The 18,922-nt window shown below is 42.3% G+C and overlaps 1 protein-coding gene across 1 annotated transcript in view; it reads left to right on the forward strand.

Annotated features, from left to right (window-relative positions):
• The window catches only part of CCDC141 (coiled-coil domain containing 141), a gene marked incomplete in the record, with an annotated part of 261,745 nt that overhangs the window by 160,901 nt on the left and 81,922 nt on the right, over nucleotides 1-18,922 (forward strand). Inside the window, 1 exon segment of the mRNA XM_073633762.1 lies at nucleotides 3,144-3,313. Within this exon segment, the coding sequence (XP_073489863.1) occupies nucleotides 3,144-3,313 (170 nt within the window).

Below are 18,922 nucleotides of genomic sequence, written 5' to 3' on the forward strand. Positions count from 1 at the left end.
CAACCCCCTGCCAGGGTTGTGGGGAAGAGGCCCTTGTCCAAAACACCCTCCCCCCAGGTTGAGGGCATGTGGCCTGGTATGGTTCAGGAGGGGGCCCCCCTTTTCCTGACCTGCTGGGTTGCATGCTCTGATAAGGGTCTGGTATGGTTTTTGGGGGGGTCTTGGGTTTTTTGGCATTTGGGGTTCCCTGCAAAATCCATACCAGGCCTGTCGGGCCATGCTGTTTTTTTTTTCGTTTATTTTTGATTGCCGTCTTTCTTTTGGTATACAAGTCACATGTATTTTATATAGGTGCAACTTTCATGCGACTTTTGAGGGTTTACATTGAAGTCTATGGCCCTCAAATCGCATTAAAGTCAGACCAAAGTAGTGCAGGAAGTACTTTAAAGTTGCATGAGACTTTAGGTTGCACAGATATAAATTGTACTCGTTGGGAAACATGGGGTGCAACAAGTCACACAAGTGTGAATGGGGCAGACAAAATAGAAAACCCATGCAACCTCCACATCCTAATGCTGGTAAGCTGCAATATATGGCTTTCAATTATTATCCTTTGATTTAGATAAAGTTTGATTTTTAGGTTGAGTTTAAGGCATATAATCATCTTCAGCTGTTTCAACACATTCATTTCTGAGTGCAGTCTACGTAGACAACAGATAAGCAAAATGTTACCCTTTGTTAAAAGTCAAAAACAAAGCTCTCATTGGCATCTTTAACAAATATTCCCGGTCTCAGATATATACAGAAAGCAGCATGACTGTCACAGGAAGAACAGAGCTGTCTTTGGTATGCAGGCTGCAATTGATAGTTTGGCTTTCTCTTCTCTATGCTGATAGCTGGGTCCCAGGGGAAAAACTGGAAGAAAGATTTGGCCCACTTGGTACGGTCTGGCGAGCAGTTAAACTATTCATAGCTGTAATTTCTGTAAACAGATTTAAGGAAGATTGCTGCTTTAAGCGTTAGAATTATATGAACTCTTATGTATTAGGCCAGGGAATTACTGTTAAATCCCAACTCTTGTTAAATTTAAAATTTTCATTATAACTAGCCCATTCCTTGTAAAAATAAAAAATGCAGCTTTCACTACAATAGTTTCCAGTAGCACTCTGATGATACTCTTCTTGATTGAATGACGAAAGCCATCATTCAACCCCATTGGCGGCTGGTGCTCAAAATTTTTTGGGGGGTGCAAACAAACTAAAAAATACTGAACCCCCCCAATCAATTGCAGCCTCACTATGCCCATCAAATGCAGCCATAGTGCCCATCAAATGCAGCCACTGTGCCCATCAATTGCAGCCATTTTGCCCATCAAATGCAGCCACTGTGCCCATCATATGCAGCCACATGTGCCCATCAAATGCAGCCACTGTGCCCATCATATGCAGCCACTTGTGCCCATTAAATGCAGCCACTGTGCCCATCAATTGCAGCCATTTTGCCCATCAAACGCAGTCACTGTGCCCATCATATGCAACCACTTGTGCTCATCAAATGCAGCCACTGTGCCCATCATATGCAGCCACTTGTGCTCATCAAATGCAGCCACTGTACCCATCATATGCAGCCACTTGTGCCCATCAAATGCAGCCACTTGTGCCCATCAAATGCAGCCACTTGTGCCCATCAAATGCAGCCACTTGTGCCCATCATATTCAGCCACTTGTGCCAATCAAATGCAGCCACTTGTGCCCATCATATGCAGCCATTTGTGCCCATCAAATGCAACCACTTGTGCCCAGTATATGCAGCCACTTGTGCCCAGAATATGCAGCCACTTGTGCCCATCAAATGCAGCCATTTGTGCCCATAATATGCAGCCATTTGTGCCCATCAAATGCAGCCACTTGTGCCCATCAAATGCAGCCACTTGTGCCCAGTATATGCAGCCACTTGTGCCCATCAGATGCAGCCAGGCTGTGACTTAATTAACCCCCCGCAGCCGGTCCGGCGGCACTTACCGAGTGACGGGGCTCTCCTCCTCTTCTGTAGTGGCGGGAAGCGGAGGCTGCAACTCCTGTGTCCGCTCGGCTCCTCAGGCTTCCTCCGCCATGTCTCCTCTTCCGCCAAAGCGTTAGGCATCCAATAGGATTGCCTAATGCTTTGGCCAATCGGGAGACAGGTCTCACTGACCTGCCTGCTGATTGGCAGGGAGGAACGTTAGTGTGAAAATAGCAAAAATTAATTCGCTATGCCACACAACAGGGTGGGATCGGGATGCAGTGCTCTACACTCCGAGCCCACCCTATTTTGAAGCCTATTAGAGCCTCTGGCTCTAATCACGTATTTCAAAATACACACGCCCCCGCCTATTCCCACCATAGTATTTCATGTGTCCGGTGTCCTAAAAGGGGCCGGGCACATGAATAGGGAGGGCGGCGGAGGTGTCAGGGGGCGGCGCCTGTGCACCCACAATGCATGAGCTGCCACTGTTCAACCCACTTTCTGTGAGCCCAGGCCAGTGAGGGTGAACCTTGGCACCCCAGATGTTTTTGAACTACATCTCCCATGATACTCCACCAGACTGCATAGTGGAAAACTCCAAAACATCTGGGGTGCCAAGGTTTCACCATCACTGGCCCACGCCATCACAGATACACCTCATGGTGATGGCACCATCAGGTCAGCCTGAGCTCACAGTATAATGATGCATATGCAGGGAATGGTGTTGACATCATAACGTGAGCACCATGCTCGAAAGAATTGAGGGCCCTGCTTGTCAAGTAACCATCCAGAAAAAAACTGGAAACATGGTATATATAATTAAAAAAAAACAAAAGTGATGTAATATGGGGAGCCCCAAGGGGGCCTCCTCCAATCTGGAGTTTGGCTTCAGGTGTTAGGGATAGGTTACCTATTGAGGTTTTAGAGAAGAAAGAAATGCTAAGGTAATAGGGAGGGAGGGGTTAAATCTTAGCATGGTGATTAGTGCTTGAGCATAAAATTTGCCTTAAAGTAAATCTTGATTCGGCTTCCACATTTTACAGGCTCACTCCTCCATATTTTTAGCATTTCATTGAAAGAGCATTTCCTTGCACGTTCTTGAATGGTTCCAATAAAATGTTTTCCGACAACTTTCACTCAGGATTCAAATATTTACCTAATTTAATCCCATTAGAAAAATCTGTCCATTTTTTTCACAGGCTTTTGACAAATTAGGAGGTATTGAATCTTACCTGAAACATCTGAAGATGCAAAATCTAAATTACTCTGAATTAGCCGCAAAACAAAAGGAAGCTGAAGCAGAAATCAGAAGATATACATCTGATGCCTTCCAGAAGGGGGATTTTCTCCTAAAGAAGTCACCTCTTAAGTAAGTCCTTTAATTTAACAACCCATTGTATGGTCAAATTACACACTCGCTGAGTGATGTTGCATCAGATTGTGAAATTTGGAATGCTCCAGTGATTTGTGATTACATGACTATGCTTGATCTTGCAGCAACAGATTATGTGTGTAAATGTACTAGAGCGCTTAGGCTGTATTTACCATAATGGTACTCATGGCCCAGTGCTCAGTGCAGCAAGGTTAAAGCGGACAGCACCAAAATACAGAATATATACATTATTTTATGGGTTTAAATAGTTTGGTCCCTTCTTCTGCCCATCTCTGGCTAAAGGCAACAAGTGAATTACAGAGGAAATAAACATTTCTACTTTTTCTTGTGTGATGGTCTGTACAGTTGAAAAGAACTTTGAATGAGTTGCCTTAATGCAACATGTTAATGTGAGACAGAGCATCCTAGTGTAGTATACAAACAAGGGCCTAAATTGACATTAGGGACAGTAAGGGCTTATTTACACTTGCTTCGGCTTCAACACACATTAAGGGCTAGTTTACACTTGCTTCAAAACAAGGCTTTGGACAGGCTTTGTTAAAGCTCTCTGAACGCTAGTCAAAGCCCCTGTCACTAAATAAAATGGTTAGCTTACAGTCCTGTTTAAACCTTGCGTTTGCTTTGCTTTGCTTCAGCTTCGCTTTAAAAATTATACCCCATGTAGCTTCAGTGGTGCTTCAAAGCGTCTTCAAAGCCTCCATAGAAGTCTATGGAAAAGCTCGCTTGAAGCCCCACTAAAGCCCCACCGAAGCTTCATCGAAGCTCCACGAAGCCTCACCGAAGCCCCACCAAAGCCTCATCAAAGGCTCATGGAAGCCCCATCAAAGCTCCACCAAAGCCTCATGGAAGTCCCACTGAAGCCTCATTGAAGCCTCATCGAAGCACCAAGCAAAAGCAAGGTGTTAACAGGACTGTAAGCTAACCATTTTATTTAGTGACAGGAGCTTTGACTGGCGTTCAGAGAGCTTTAACAAAGCATTATTATTATACAGGATTTATATAGCGCCGACAGTTTACGCAGTGCTTTACAACATTAGGGCAGACAGTACAAGTACAATACAATTCAATATAGGAGGAGTCAGAGGGCCCTGCTCATTAGAGCTTACAAGCTAGGAGGGAGGGTCAAGTTATACAAAAGGGTAATAGCTGTGGGGGATGAGCTAATGGAGAAAATAGTGCAGTTGTTAGATGAAGGCAGGATAGGCTTCTCTGAAGAGGAAAGTTTTCAGGGATCGCGTAAAAGTGGATACATTTGGAGACAGTCTGACGGATTGGGGTAGGGAATTCCAGAGGATGGGCGAGGCTCAGGAGAAGTCCTGGAGGCGGATATGGGAGGAGGTGATGAGGGAGCTAGAGAGCAGGAGGTCTTGGGAGGAATGGAGATGGCGATTAGGTTGGTATTTTGAGACTAGGCTAGTGATGTAGCTGGGGGCAGATTTGTGGATGGCTTTGTAACTTATTGTTAGTATTTTGAATTTAATTTGTTGGGTGAGTGGTAGCCAATGGAGGGATTGGCAGAGAGGGGTAGCAGACACTGAGCGGTTTGTAAGGTGGATGAGTCTGGCAGCAGCATTCATGATGGACTGAAGGGGGGATAGTCTATTTAAAGGTAAGCCAATGAGGAGGGAGTTGCAGTAGTCGAGGCAAGAGATAACCAGGGAGTGAATCAGGAGCTTTGTGATTTCAATGGTTAGAAAGGGACGTAGTTTAGAGATGTTGCGGAGGTTGAGGCTGCAAGCTTTGGAAAGTGATTGGATGTGGGGCCGAAAGGAGAGTTCAGAGTCCAGGATAACACCTAGCACCCTGACATGTGGGGAGGGGTGGATGGTTTTGCCATTGCTCTTGACAGAGAAGTCAGGGGAAGAGGAACGTGGGGGAGGAAATAATATAAGCTCGGTTTTGGACAAGTTGAGTTTGAGGAAGTGGTGTGACATCCATACAGATATGTCGGTTAGTAAGTTAGTGATGCGTGAGGAGACTGATGGAGTGAGTTGAGGGGTGGAGAGATAGATTTGTGTGTCATCAGCATAGAAATTATATTGAAAGCCATGAGAGGCTATCAGCTGACCCAGGGAAGAGGTGTAGATTGAAAATAAAAGAGGTCCAAGAACAGAACCTTGGGGGACCCCAACAGAGAAGGGAAGAGGAGTGGAGGAAGTAGAATTGTAAGAGACACTGAAGGTGCGTTGGGATAGGTAGGATGAGAGCCACTGAAGAGCACAGTCACGGAGACCGAGGGAGTAAAGTTTTTTGAGGAGGAGGGGGATGTCCAAAGCCATGTTTTGAAGCAAGTGTAAAATAGCCCTTAGGGGTCTATTTATAATTTTTTGCACACAGCTTTCACCAAGGATTCGCACATTTTTTCAACTGTATCTAATTAGATTAGTGTGTACATCTTGGGTGATAGTTGTGTAAATCTTATAATAATAATAATAATAATAATAATACACATACTGGTGTATGGGTTACGGGTTAGTGAGAAGGCTACGGTTACAGGCAGCATTGGAAAAAAAATTTGTTGCAGTGAACAGAGCTTGGGGTAGGGCACTGCTTTTATTGCCTGAAAGCTCTGTGTTATTACCCTAAAGAATACCTCCCAATTTTCTGGGATTATAAAAAGGAACACTTCTTAACACAAAGTATATAGGTGGAGAGCACATCCCTGTCACACTCCCAGTTACACAAAGCATGTTCAAAATGCTTAGTTCAAAAAAGCTGATTAGACCCACGAGAGTTTTTTTTTTCACCTCTACTTATTTTTATATTGGCTTTTTAAAATAACAAGTGGATTAATTTAGCAATCAGATGAAAGGTTTAGTATTGTATAATATAATACTTTTAATAGGTAAATATAACTCTTTTTCTAAAGGTCTTGCAATCAGATTTAAAAGAGAGAAAGCTAAGGAGTAACAGGGGGCAGATATATTTGGTTCCAAAAGTGGGACATTTGGAAACTATGACTGCAATGTAAACATGTGAAATAGGATTGGATAAGAGCCTGAAGATTCTCCTCTACAGGATCAGGGACTTGACTTGGAACCTGGGTCTCACTTTCCCTCCAGAACAATCTCAGTGGATTGCCTATTCCCAAAGACAAGCTACAAGGATCATGCTCTGCAGCTGTCCTTAAGTCATATTAAGTGTAAGAATATTTAAAGTGTAACTAAAGGCACTTTTTTTTTTCATTTTAAATAGCGTAAGGGAGGGTTGTAACTCTTGTAAGGTTTTTTTTTTTGCCATTTATGTTCCATAGGGGAGATTTCCCTTCACTTCCTGTCCCGTAGCCAAAACAGGAAGTGAGAAAAAATCCCTCCAAAGTGTGGGAATTCTGGGGGTTCACCAGGGTTACCTGAACTAGTGTCCCCACTGGATGATTTCCCCTCTTTTACTGCTCTGGTACCAACCGAAAATTTAGGATTTTCTTATACTTTAAGTTTCAATGATAACAGTAAGCAGGACAAATAGAGAGGGTGAACACAAACAGCAGTAAAAATTGACAAGTGTTCTAATCCCTCTTCATTCTATCCAAAACTACAAAAAAAAGTTTTGCCTTTAATTACATTTTAATGTATTTTTTATAAACATTTATCAGAAGGTCCAGAGGTTAATATCTGTTGCCCCAGTATATTAAGATATTACTTTAATGTTAACCTAAATTCGTTTTTCAGCTGTCTTTAGTAGAAGCAGGTGTCATACATTAAGAAAGGTGGATGAAGAAGAAGGTTAGCAGTATTTAGGAGATGATGGATATGTGCGAAGCAGCTGTTTGTCTGAATTTACTGTCATGTCAAGGAACAAACAGTAACAGCCGGCTCCCACCTTCAGCACAGTGACAACAGGTGTCTAAACATCTATTCACAGTGCATTTGCTTCTCACATTAAATCATTTCTAGGCTTAATTAAAAGCTTGTGTAGAGTTACTTTTGAAAAAAAGACATAATTTTAATGAACACATTATATACATTATGGTAATCTAGCTTGTCTTGCAGTCACTTTCAGGGAATTTAAAGTTTAGCTATTGCACATATTAAGCACTATTGCTGTATAATATTTGAGGTCTATATGGTTTAGTTGTATATATGGCCATGTGTTTCTTTGCCATTAGTGCACATTATATAATTAGCTACCCATGCAAGAGCCATCATGTGTGTCAGTCAGTCTATAGCAACTAGATATCAGCAAGAAAAAGGGAATTATGATAAAATTTAAAGAAAAGATTATAATGTTACACCGAGGTCACCTGCTTGAGCTGGCCATACATGGTTCAGGCTTTTTCAGCAGGCTAAATAAAAAAAACTGAACCAATTCCCTTATCCACATGTTTTAGGTAGATGGGGGAATCCTCCCTGCTGAGATATTGTATTCTGACAGCAAGGAGACTCCTTTGCTGTTAGAATACACAGATCAGCGCTGCAGCCATTGGCTGATTGAGCGGCCTTTATCTGACAGGACAATTGAACAGGAGCCAATCCATAGATCAACTTCTGTTCAACTGCAGTAGCCACACATGGATCGAAATTTGGCAGATTCTTGTTGAATTTCGATCCATCTATGGCCACCTTCGGAATGGGCCACAGAAACCAAGAAAAATGGTCTTAGATTAATAACGCCAATTCTGTATGATTTAAATATCTGAGACTTAAGGATCATTCAGGTGTGTGGCAGCCCTTGCCACCCTTCTGAAACCCGTTCGGCAGTGGAAAGCTTTTTCAGAGGGCACTTAATAGGCAGCTGGGAGGCGATATGTCTGTTTTCACCATCAAAAGGCCATTGCGTTGGACACAGTTGTGCCGTGCCCTTAATTAACTTGAATGAGATCGTGGTGTCTGTCACACAAGTTTAATTTTTGTCACAGCCATGAAGCAGAGTGTTGCAGCCGTGGCATGTGTAGAGACGTGATTTGGTGTGTGTGCTTTTTTAGGTGGGTGATTAGGGGGCAGTAAAACCTTGGTTAAACTGCCTGCTTTTACAGCCCCCGTGACTGCTCGCATGAACAAGCCCTTACATGTATTTAAAACCATGAACAAAAATGTAATATAATGCAGCTGTATGTAAGAGGGGGTTACTGCCCTAATTGGTTCTCTTCTGCCCGATGGGTGGCACTGGAGAGTAGGCCTAGATATATTAGGGGAGTTAGGTGTTAGTCTAGGTTCACACATATGCGGGTCAGGGAGTGTGTGCTAATCAACTCGAGTTGCAGGCAAATGTGCTGCTCTTTGCAGACATGCAGGGGTACCGTTAATTATTAATGGCACCCCCATGCATCTGAAAACATGGTGCGTTTTTGAGTGCACACAATCGCATGGTGCATCATGTGGTTCCTTGTGGCTGTGTTTTTAAAAAAGGGTCAGACACTTTTTCTCCACGGGTACAGGAGCCCATTGAAATGAATTAACTGCTATGCACACTCAAATTCAAGCCACAGGCCTTCAAAGGTGTGAATAAAGCCTCATTTATTATTATTATACAGGATTTATATAGCGCCAACAGTTTGCACAGCGCTTTACAATGCTAGGGCAGACAGTACAGTTACAGTACAATTCAATACAGGAGGAATCAGCTTAGTTAGAAGAAGTCAAAGGTATGGAGTAGGGAAAAGAAGCAAATGGAGGATAGTGTGGACCTCTACAGAGGGGTGCATGTGGTGAGGCCTATGGCCTGGTAGTAGCTGAGAATAAAAGTTGGCAGATGGCACAGGACACTACCCATGTGTTTGGAACTGAAGATACCACAGATTGGGTACAGTAGCAGTGAACACGGTTTGGGGATAGGATTTATGGTAATAAATTACGTGGGTCAGTTGGAAGCAGTGACCACACAGATTCCCTGGGGGCACTCAATAAAATGTCTAGGAAACTGTTAATTGTATCCGAAACACCGTAGTAAATGAGGCCTCTGAGCTAAATTGTGAAGTACTCCTATCTAGGCTTATGGTCTGCAGAGATAACTGATAAGTGACTGTACTGGAAGCTAGGAGACCAACCTTTCATGTAGCTTGCCAGACCTTAGATAAGGTGGTTACAACTAGTTGTCTTTTTTCATGTATGTTTTTATCTATTCTGGACTGGTGTTCCTGCCTGTAACACACCTGTCCTAGCGTGATAACGCTAATTCACCATACTGTTTAGTGAGGCTGTATTCTCACCCTAGAACAGTACATTTCTGGACTACAGAAAATCTTCCCTCTCCTCTTCTCAGTTACACAGAGGGAAGTGTTCTGTAATCTGAAGTGATAGCTTTGAATAATGTAACTGAAGAGGGCAGCACGCAGACAACACGGGAAGTTATTAGCCCACTAGGTTTCTGGCAGGATCAACAGGTATTTTTGCACTTTTAAAACAGATATAACAAAACTGTTTTATTTGTATAGTATACAGACTAAAAGGGAGCAATTAACAGAAGTTCTTTGCTAGGGTTTATTTACACTTTAAAGTACATCTTTCATCACATGTAGGAAGGCAAACTGACCTCATGCATCAAAAGTAAGCATCTTCACCGTCACAGGAGCCCAAAATATTTGGGTGCTCCAAAATACAAACCTCAATTTTGTCTGTAAAAGTTGAGGGTTGACATGCCCTATCCAACAACACCATACAGATCAATGAAGCTACCCCTCACCTTGAACATCCAATAGGCTGTTACGAGGTCAGTTGAGGATCAGCCAGACTTTGACTTTGACTTTTGCCTAGAAATGTTACAAATATAACATAAATAGGATAAATAAAGACGATCAGTACACTACATGCATTTCTGACAAGTGTAGTGAGTTGTAAATCATACCCTTAATACCTTATGAGGCTGCAGTAAGGACCGACTTCTGCTTTTCATCACTACAATGTCATTTTGGGGGCTTAGACACCCAACATACAAAGAGGGTTAGATTGTTTGTGGTTAGCTATGCAGGTCAGATCCACATAGTAAACCACTTACACTTTTGGTCTTCCTTTTGTGGTGTGATTGTAGTAATCTTAACTTATTACTATACAGTTTTTTATATAAAATAAATGATGTCATTAACAATGACAGAATGGGATTTGTAGAATAAGCCAGAAAGATATGCCCATGGGACTTTTGTGAGTGGTGCTAAATACAATGATCCAACAAAATATTAAAAACGTACACAATTTAATACAGAATACAAAAAAGACACAATTATATACTTGTTTACATTGACAAAAAAAAAATCAAGCATGTATATACAACAAATCACCCATGATTCTTGGGATATGTGATTATTCAATTCATATAGGCTGTAGTCTCTACACATTTCATGGGGCAACACCCACTTCATCAGGAGACAGCAAAGATCTGCTTTTTTTGTGTGTGTACATGCGGTGATAAATTAGAGGATAAAAGAATGATGTACACCACAGGTACATATATTGATACCCGGCTCTCAATACTGTGGGGAGACCCCCACAAGGATGATTCCAACCGGGAGCTGGTGATGGTGGATGGACCCTGGGCCAGGCACCAAAAAAAGGGGTGTTTGGGATGGCACTACCCCTGTAATCTGCAAGCTGTAGAGAGCTCAGCGAAATGGAGGTTGCTCCACAGCAGCCGTCTGGAGTCCTGATAGGATTTGTAGTTTAGGAACCTCACATCAAGTTACTACTATGAATTTATTTTGAGAGACAGTCATAATGGGGCTAGAGGTACTAGAGTAAAAACATAGGGAACATTTGCATTTAAATAATTATGTTTATCTAAAGCCAAAAAGTTTTTTTTTAGTTTAGAATAGAGTGGTTAAGAAGTTAGAGCCCCTGCAAGGTATATATTGCTGTGTCCCTGCTAGGAAGATTCACTCTCTCTATTTTTCCTGGTGGTGATTGTCACTGGAACTGAGAGTAAAGAAAACAGCATTAGTGGGTAACTCCTCTAGTGACATTTATCTAAGAGGGAAGTTTTAAGAGTCTTCCTTTTGAGTCTACAGAGGAAAAGAAATTTACCCAAAGGTACAAAGATGGCAAAAACCTAACATGTGTTTAACCATTCCTTACTCTAACCAAAATGAAAAAAAAAAGTTTTGGTATTAAATATAATTTGATGTTGGGGAGTTTTAGTGAAAAAAAATATAACCACTGAACAAAGAAAGAAAGCAAGCATATTTTTGATTATTTTAATCCTTAAATTATTTAAGTGGTAGGGAGATTCTTGCTTATTTCAAAAATCTAAAGCAGTTTTTTTTTTTACTTGTGTTTGAGTAAATGGATAAGCTTTACTGGGCAAGGAGTGACAACTTTTTACATTAAATAGTGTTGGGTAAATTGTATATTACACAAGCATTTCAGTAAAAACATTTTTTTTTTTTATAGCGTTGGGAAATATTAGAACCCCTGTTAGGTGTTCTTTTGATTTGTGCCTTTTTGACAAAACTTACCTTTATTTTCTGTTGTGGCAACAAAACAGGAAGTGAGACAAATTTCTCCAAAGGGCATACAGATAATAAAACCCTGACAGATGTCCTGACTCTCCCCCATTCTACTCCAAACCAAGCTTAACTATTTAAACATTTTTGACTGAAGTTCTACTTAAAGCAGAGTTCCACTCAAAAGTAGAACTTCCGCTCATTTGTCTCCTCTCCCCCTCCGGTGCCACAATTGACCCCTTTCGGGGGGAGGGGGGACAGGATACCTGTCTTTCACAGGTATCCTGTTCCCACTTCCGGGAGTCCGGGCCGTGGCCTGTGACATCACTGTGGGGCTCCCTCCTCCTCCCTCCTCCTCTCCCTGTTGCTGAGCCAGTAGGAGAGAGGAGCGGGCCTCGCTCATGCGCAGTAGGGTTCCTGGCGTGAAGCCATAAGGCTACACTGCCGGGTACCCTTACCCGCAATGACGGCAGCAGCACCCAACAGCTGATGAAAACATCAGCTGCGGTGCCGACATCGCTGGACTCCAGGACAGGTAGTGTCTGATTGTTAAAAGCCAGCAGCTGTAGTATGTGTAGCTGCTGGCTTTAATTTTTTTTTTTTTTTTGGGGGGCGGAACACCGCTTTAAATAACTTTTGAATCTCTCTCAATATTCCAGGCTCTAATGATGCAGTATAGTGCAAATAACTTGTGTTTTAGGAAGGGGTCCCTCTTTTTTAAACTTTCCTCCTAAGAAGCCCATACCAAAATGGATGTCTATAGAAAGCACAGCAGGAGACTTACATATTGCCATGACGTTTGGGGATAGTTGCTGTTCTATTGAAGTGCTGGTAATGCACTTAGGAGAAGAGGCTACACGTTTTTGATTGGTACATTAGAACCTTGCAAAACAGATAACATGAGTTGATTAGACAAACATCCATATGGATAGTTGATTGTTCTGGCATCTCTATCCAAGACAATACTTGTTTATGTACTGTAGCAGGGCTCAAAGCTGATCAGAATATATTTCCAAGCCTTTTGGATGTTCTGAAGCGAAGCCGGACTCCCAAGTTCTTAATTCTCAGACTTTATTTCTAAAACACACTGAGGTTGATTTGCTAAAACTGGAGAGTGCAAAATCCAGTGGCGGAATTACCGGGGTCGCAACAGTCGCAGTTGCGACAGGGCCCGGCATTCCGCCACTGTGGGGGGGGGGCCAGCGGGGTTGATCTTCACACACGCTCTGAGCGGAGATCGTGTGTCATAGAACAATAGCACAGAGACACCGGCGGCATTAATGTTCTATTTGTCGGTCCTCTCTGGCACAGATGAGAGAGGACACACAGCTGATCTCACTGCTCCCCCTTCTCCCCCCTCCCCTCTCCTGTGTGCTCCGCGGGCAGCCAAGGGTGAAACTAAAGAGCTCACATTTCCCGCGGAGCACACAGGAGAGGGAAGGGGGGAGAAGGGGGAGCCGTGAGATCAGCTGTGTGTCCTCTCTCATCTGTGCCAGAGAGGACCGACAAATAGAACATTAATGCCACCGGTGTCTCTGTGCTATTGTTCTATGACACACGATCTCCGCTCAGAGCCGTGCTGTCCTGCACTGATGGAATCTAATAGCATTCACTGATGAGCACTGATAGAAGGCACTGATGAGCACTGATAGAAGGCACTGATGAGCACTGATAGAAGGCACTGATGAGCACTAATAGAAGGCACTGATGAGCACTGATAGAAGGCATTGATGAGCACTGATAGAAGGCACTGATGAGCACCGATGGAAGGCACTGATGGGCACTGATGAGCACTGATAGAAGGCACTGATGGGCACTGATAGAAGGCACTGATGGGCACTGATAGAAGGCACTGATAGAAGGTACTGATGAGCACTGATAGACGGCACTGATGAGCACTGATAGACGGCACTGATGAGCACTGATAGAAGGCGCTAATGGGCACTGATAGAAGGCACTGATGGGCACTGATAGAAGGCACTGATGAGCACTGATAGACGGCACTGATGAGCACTAATAGACGGCACTGATGAGCACTGATAGAAGGCACCAATGGGCACTGATGAGCACTGATAGACGGCACTGATGGGCACTGATAGAAGGCACTGATGAGCACTGATAGACGGCACTGATGAGCACTGATAGACGGCACTGATGAGCACTGATAAAAGGCACTGATGGGCACTGATAGAAGGCACTGATGGACACTGATAAAAGGCACTGATGGGCACTGATAGGAGGCATTTATGGGCACTGATAGGAGGCACTGATGGGCACTGATAGGAGGCACTGATGAGCACTGATAGGAGGCACTAATGAGCACTGATAGGAGGCACTGATGAGCACTGATAGGCAGCGCTGATAGGAGGCACTAATGTGCACTGATAGGTGGCATTGATAGGTGGTACTGATGGGCACTTATGAATACTGATAGGCAGAACTCAGGCAGTATTGATGGGCTTTAATGGGCAGAATTGAAGAGTACTGATAGGTGGCACTGATGGACGCTGTTAGGCGGCATTAATGAGCACTGATAGGTGGTACTGATAGGCAGAATTGATGGGCACTAATAGGCGGCATTAATGAGCACTGATAGGTAACACTCGTAGGTGGAAGTGATGGGCACTGATAGGCAGCACTAATGGGCACTGATAGATGGCACTGATGATTGGGGCACTGATTATCAGTGTAAACAATTTACTGACATTCTTGACAGTTAACGGCAGTCCTTTCCTCACACAGACACAGCGTGGGAGGAAAGGGCTGTGGATAACCGGCAAGTCTGTTTACATGTGATCAGCTGATCACATAGTAAAGGGCCGATGTGATTGCGCTGGATGCACGTCACAGGAGTCATGCAGGAAGCACGGTTTTGGGAGGATGTCCATGGACACTCTCCCAAAATTGGAAGCCCGGGGCTCGGATGGAAGGGGGGCCCATCATGGTTTCTTGCACCGGGGCCCTGAAGGTTCTAGTTACGCCTCTGGCAAAATCTGATGCAGCTCTGCATAGAAACCAATCATCTTCCAGGTTTTTTTTTGTCAAAGCTTAATTAAACAAGCTGAAGTTAGAAGATAATTGCCTACCATGCACAGCTGCACCAGATTTTGCACTCTCCAGTTTTATTAAATCAACCCCACAATGCCTATTGACAGCATTGTTCACGTTATATAACTATCTATGTGCATATCCACAATCACTAAACATTCTAGATAATCATCAAAGTAGGTCCACCTTTAAGATTACCGACTCCAGCCTTGAATTGCTAAACTGGATGTGAGTTGCAAGATAATCTTCCCCAGCATTGCCATATCTATTTCTGGAAGTATATTTTGATACTCAGCCCCCTTAAATGTGTCAAACTGAGAGCATTGAGAATGCTGAGAGACATATCTGACATACTGCAATAATATGAGGATTCAGCAAAGACTTGTTCAGGTCGAGCAATATAAAATTAAACATTTAGCGCTGTGATTAGCACTAGGTTAAATTCATCAGCAGCAATGAAAATGGATTTGCTGCCGATACTCTTCCCTTTCTATAGGATGAATTAGGATTTAGGTTTTAGGAAACAATTAATTGAATTAACTTATCATATAAAGGTCAGTGAGCAGTAATTCAAAACAAAAACCCTGTGCTTTAGCCAGTTATGAGTTAATACCTTACTAATGCTGTAACAAAATTAAACCATGACTTGCATGCACTAAATCTACCTCAAGTGTCCTAATCTCCCCAGGACCTTGATTGTATGTGTTTTCAATGAAGCATTTTACAGAAAATCATTGCAAATTCAAAATCTGTAGTGTGAAGGAAATGTACAGTGAGAAATATGAATGCTTTTCTTGCTGACCTTTAAAAAAATAAAGCCAAATTACCAGTTGCTTTTGGAATCAATATACAGGGGTTGATTTACTAAAACCACAGAGTGCAAAACCTAGTAATGCTCTGCATAGAAACCAATCAACTTCCATTTTTTTTTTTTGTCAAAGCTTAATTGATTAAGCTGATTGGCTACCATGCATAGCTGCACCAGATTTTGCACTCTCCAATTTTAGTTAATCAACCCCACTGTGTCAATGTCCTGGAACAAGCATGCAGCAAGTAAAGTCAGAGTGAAATATGAACTCTTCATCAGCATACTTGTTCTGGATTAGTAATTCAGAGCTTGCTAAATCACCTTTACAGCAAGATAATTAGCAAACACCCCTCCCCCAACACACACGCAATGAAATGTTCTAGAATCTACTGAATTGAACTATACAATTGCAAGTGGTCTGTTGCTTAGGTGCTACAAGGGGGAGGGGGGGGGGGGGCTGGATCAGGTCTCCTGAGCGGTTTAATGTTCAGCAGCTGTCCTTTCTGGCTGCAGTGACCGAGCAGTAGGGGGCGGTATGGTGTGCACTTTAGTGAATCACTCAGCTCCCTTTTTTTTGTACAAACTTTATTTGAAGTGCAACTCACTGTACAGCAGCACAGTGCATTGCTCTGGTGTACAGTAACATGCGATCCTTTGCAGTGTGCTGCCATAAAATGCAGCATGTCTGCATTTTATGGCAGCTCGCTGCACCATACTTCTGGGGTGCATTGCAGGGTGAATATGACACATAGAAAGCAATTGTGGCCTGTGTTCTTCAAGTGTGGTAAGATTAAAAAAAGTAAAAACAAATAAAATGAAAATCGATAAAGACATAACCACCCCATCAATGGCAAGTCCCCTTCCCAGGTCCCGACAAACATTGTTTGAAATTTGTGCTTATTGCATCAGCGGTAAACAGGTAATCATTCAACACAAGCTTGGTAGTATCATATAGATTTTTCTGGTCCCAAATTTGCAGATCACAGATTCTGAGTTGCTTAAAGTTGATGCATTCTCACCTTATTGCTGCACTAATGATTGCTTTTATGCATGTATTACATCACCACTATGGTAAAATCTTTCCAAAATAAAAAAGTGGTCTTTAACACAATGCTTCCTTAAAAAAAAAAAGTATGTGATATTTTTGATGATTATATTTTTGGGGTGTATATCTGGGCTTGTGTCAATTATGTAAAGGCAGCTTTAAAAAAAAAATACTGGAATGTTGATTTTTTTTTATATATCTGCCCCTAAATGTATTTTTTTTTATATAATATGGAAACAAATTCCAAAAATAAAGAATAATTTGGTACACATCTGACATCTCTGAGAAAAATGCTTTGGTCCACTAAGGATATTAATATGCTGGTCGTTAAAAAAGAACTCCAAGAAAAAAATACATGTTTAAAATCTTCTGGCACACATGGAGTGCACAGAAATATATTCCACCTCCCTTACTCATTTACTGTTTCGCTGAGCACTGCACTGAGTATAGCTGCTGAGTATAGCTATTGCTACACTTTTGGTGCTCTGACACTCCAGCTACAGGTATGTGCTACACAGCAGCCATAGCATTGTTTGCAGCTGCCCTGCTCACCCTCTTGCCCAATCACAGAAGGTTTTGCTTTCTGTGAACCCATTAACAAAATCTTAAGCTTTCTATGAATGGGCAGGGAAAGAGGGGCTGGATAGAGCTGCTGCTGTGTAGGAGAACCATATCTCGTGAAGGAAATACATTAGCTGTTTCCTCCCTATACCTATTCTAGTGACAATTCAAATTTTGGATTTTCCCTCATTTTAAATTCCTGGTAGTCTTAAGTCCTTGATGGTTAATAATACGAAAGTTCCCCAGCACACTTTCAGGCTAGCCAGCAAAAAAAAAAAAGATCCCAAACAAAATAGTTTCAACTACTCAGGTCAAAAACAGAGATTTTTATTGCATATATTTGCAAATACAGGTGAAGCTACCCTGCCACATCAAAGCACCGTTAAAAAGTGGTATCTCAAAACTATCTGAGTTCGCAAACAGAGAGCAGGCTCACTAAGAGGCAGTCCTTTCCTCACTTAACCTCCCTAGCGGTAATCCCGAGTGTGGCTCAGGGTTAATTTTCAGTATCAATAGCGGTAACCCCGAGCAACACTCGGGGTTGCATTGCAGTATCCAGGTACAGTTACTTACCTTGTCCCCAGGATCCTGTGATATTCTATCACTGTGTCCTCCACTGGATCCTTCGCCCAATGCATCAATTTTCCGGGCTCCGTTCCCTGTGAGCGTGCAACGCATGGGGGCGGAGCCCGGCGACAAATTAAAAAAAGTATAAAAAACATTACACACACAATACATTGTAGATTATATTACTGTATCAAATCATTTCACCTAAGTTTTGTCCCTAGTGCTTTTTTCAGTGCCCTGCCTGCACTTTTATATTGTATATACTGTTCTTTCTGCCTGGAAACTTATAAATGTCCGTGGCAACCAAAATGCGTCCCTCTACGTCAAAAGCGATTTTAGACAGCTAGAAAACAGCGATAGTGAATTAGAATCACTTGCAGAATTGAGAGATAGTGATTTGTGGGGAAATTCCTCATCAAACACTGAAAGTGACGACAGCGACAATTCTGCGACTGAGCTCAGTCACTATCTCTGTTTTCTAGCTGGTCTAAAACCGCTTTTGACGTAGAGGGACGCTTTCCATTGTCCTGATTGTGACGTCAGACTTTGTGCAGTCCCATGTTTCAAAATTTTTTATTTTTTATTTTGTTAATAGTTATAGTTATTTATGATATTATAATTTATGATTTTGTGTTTCAAACTTTATCATACCCGAGATGTCTACCAGACTCTTGTTTGGACAGATTTAAGTGAGTTATTCCTAAGAATTACATGCCTACAATATAAAACACCAAATTTCCCTGCAAAACAATGTACAGCAAAAATCTGACATAATCAGACCGCCAGGGAGATTAAGGTACAGCAACACAACAGAAGCCCAGAAATCACTTTTGCTAGGCATCTGCAGACTTTCAGTGTGTATCTGCACCAAATCCAAAGAAGCAACAATAACAATGACTCTGATCCGTTTGAAACAAGCAACAAGTAAAAAGGTGCACATGGGCAGGGCGATATACCAAACAATACAAATGAAAACATAGAAAGCTAATTTTGGTCAGCAAACCACATCCGAATCCGAAAATATGAGAGAAAGTGCAGGGCCGGTAACACCAGGTCCTGTCTAAAGCATCGGACTTTATAGGCTTTAACATGGGAGACTTAACAAAATGTATAAAAAAAATTGTATCTTTATTTGTACATATTTGAAAACAAATGTTCTAAAAACAAAGGCATATCAGCCTTTAAAAC

The sequence above is a fragment of the Aquarana catesbeiana genome, linkage group LG06, assembly GCF_042186555.1.
Source record: "Aquarana catesbeiana isolate 2022-GZ linkage group LG06, ASM4218655v1, whole genome shotgun sequence".
NCBI classification, from domain to species: Eukaryota; Metazoa; Chordata; class Amphibia; order Anura; family Ranidae; genus Aquarana; species Aquarana catesbeiana.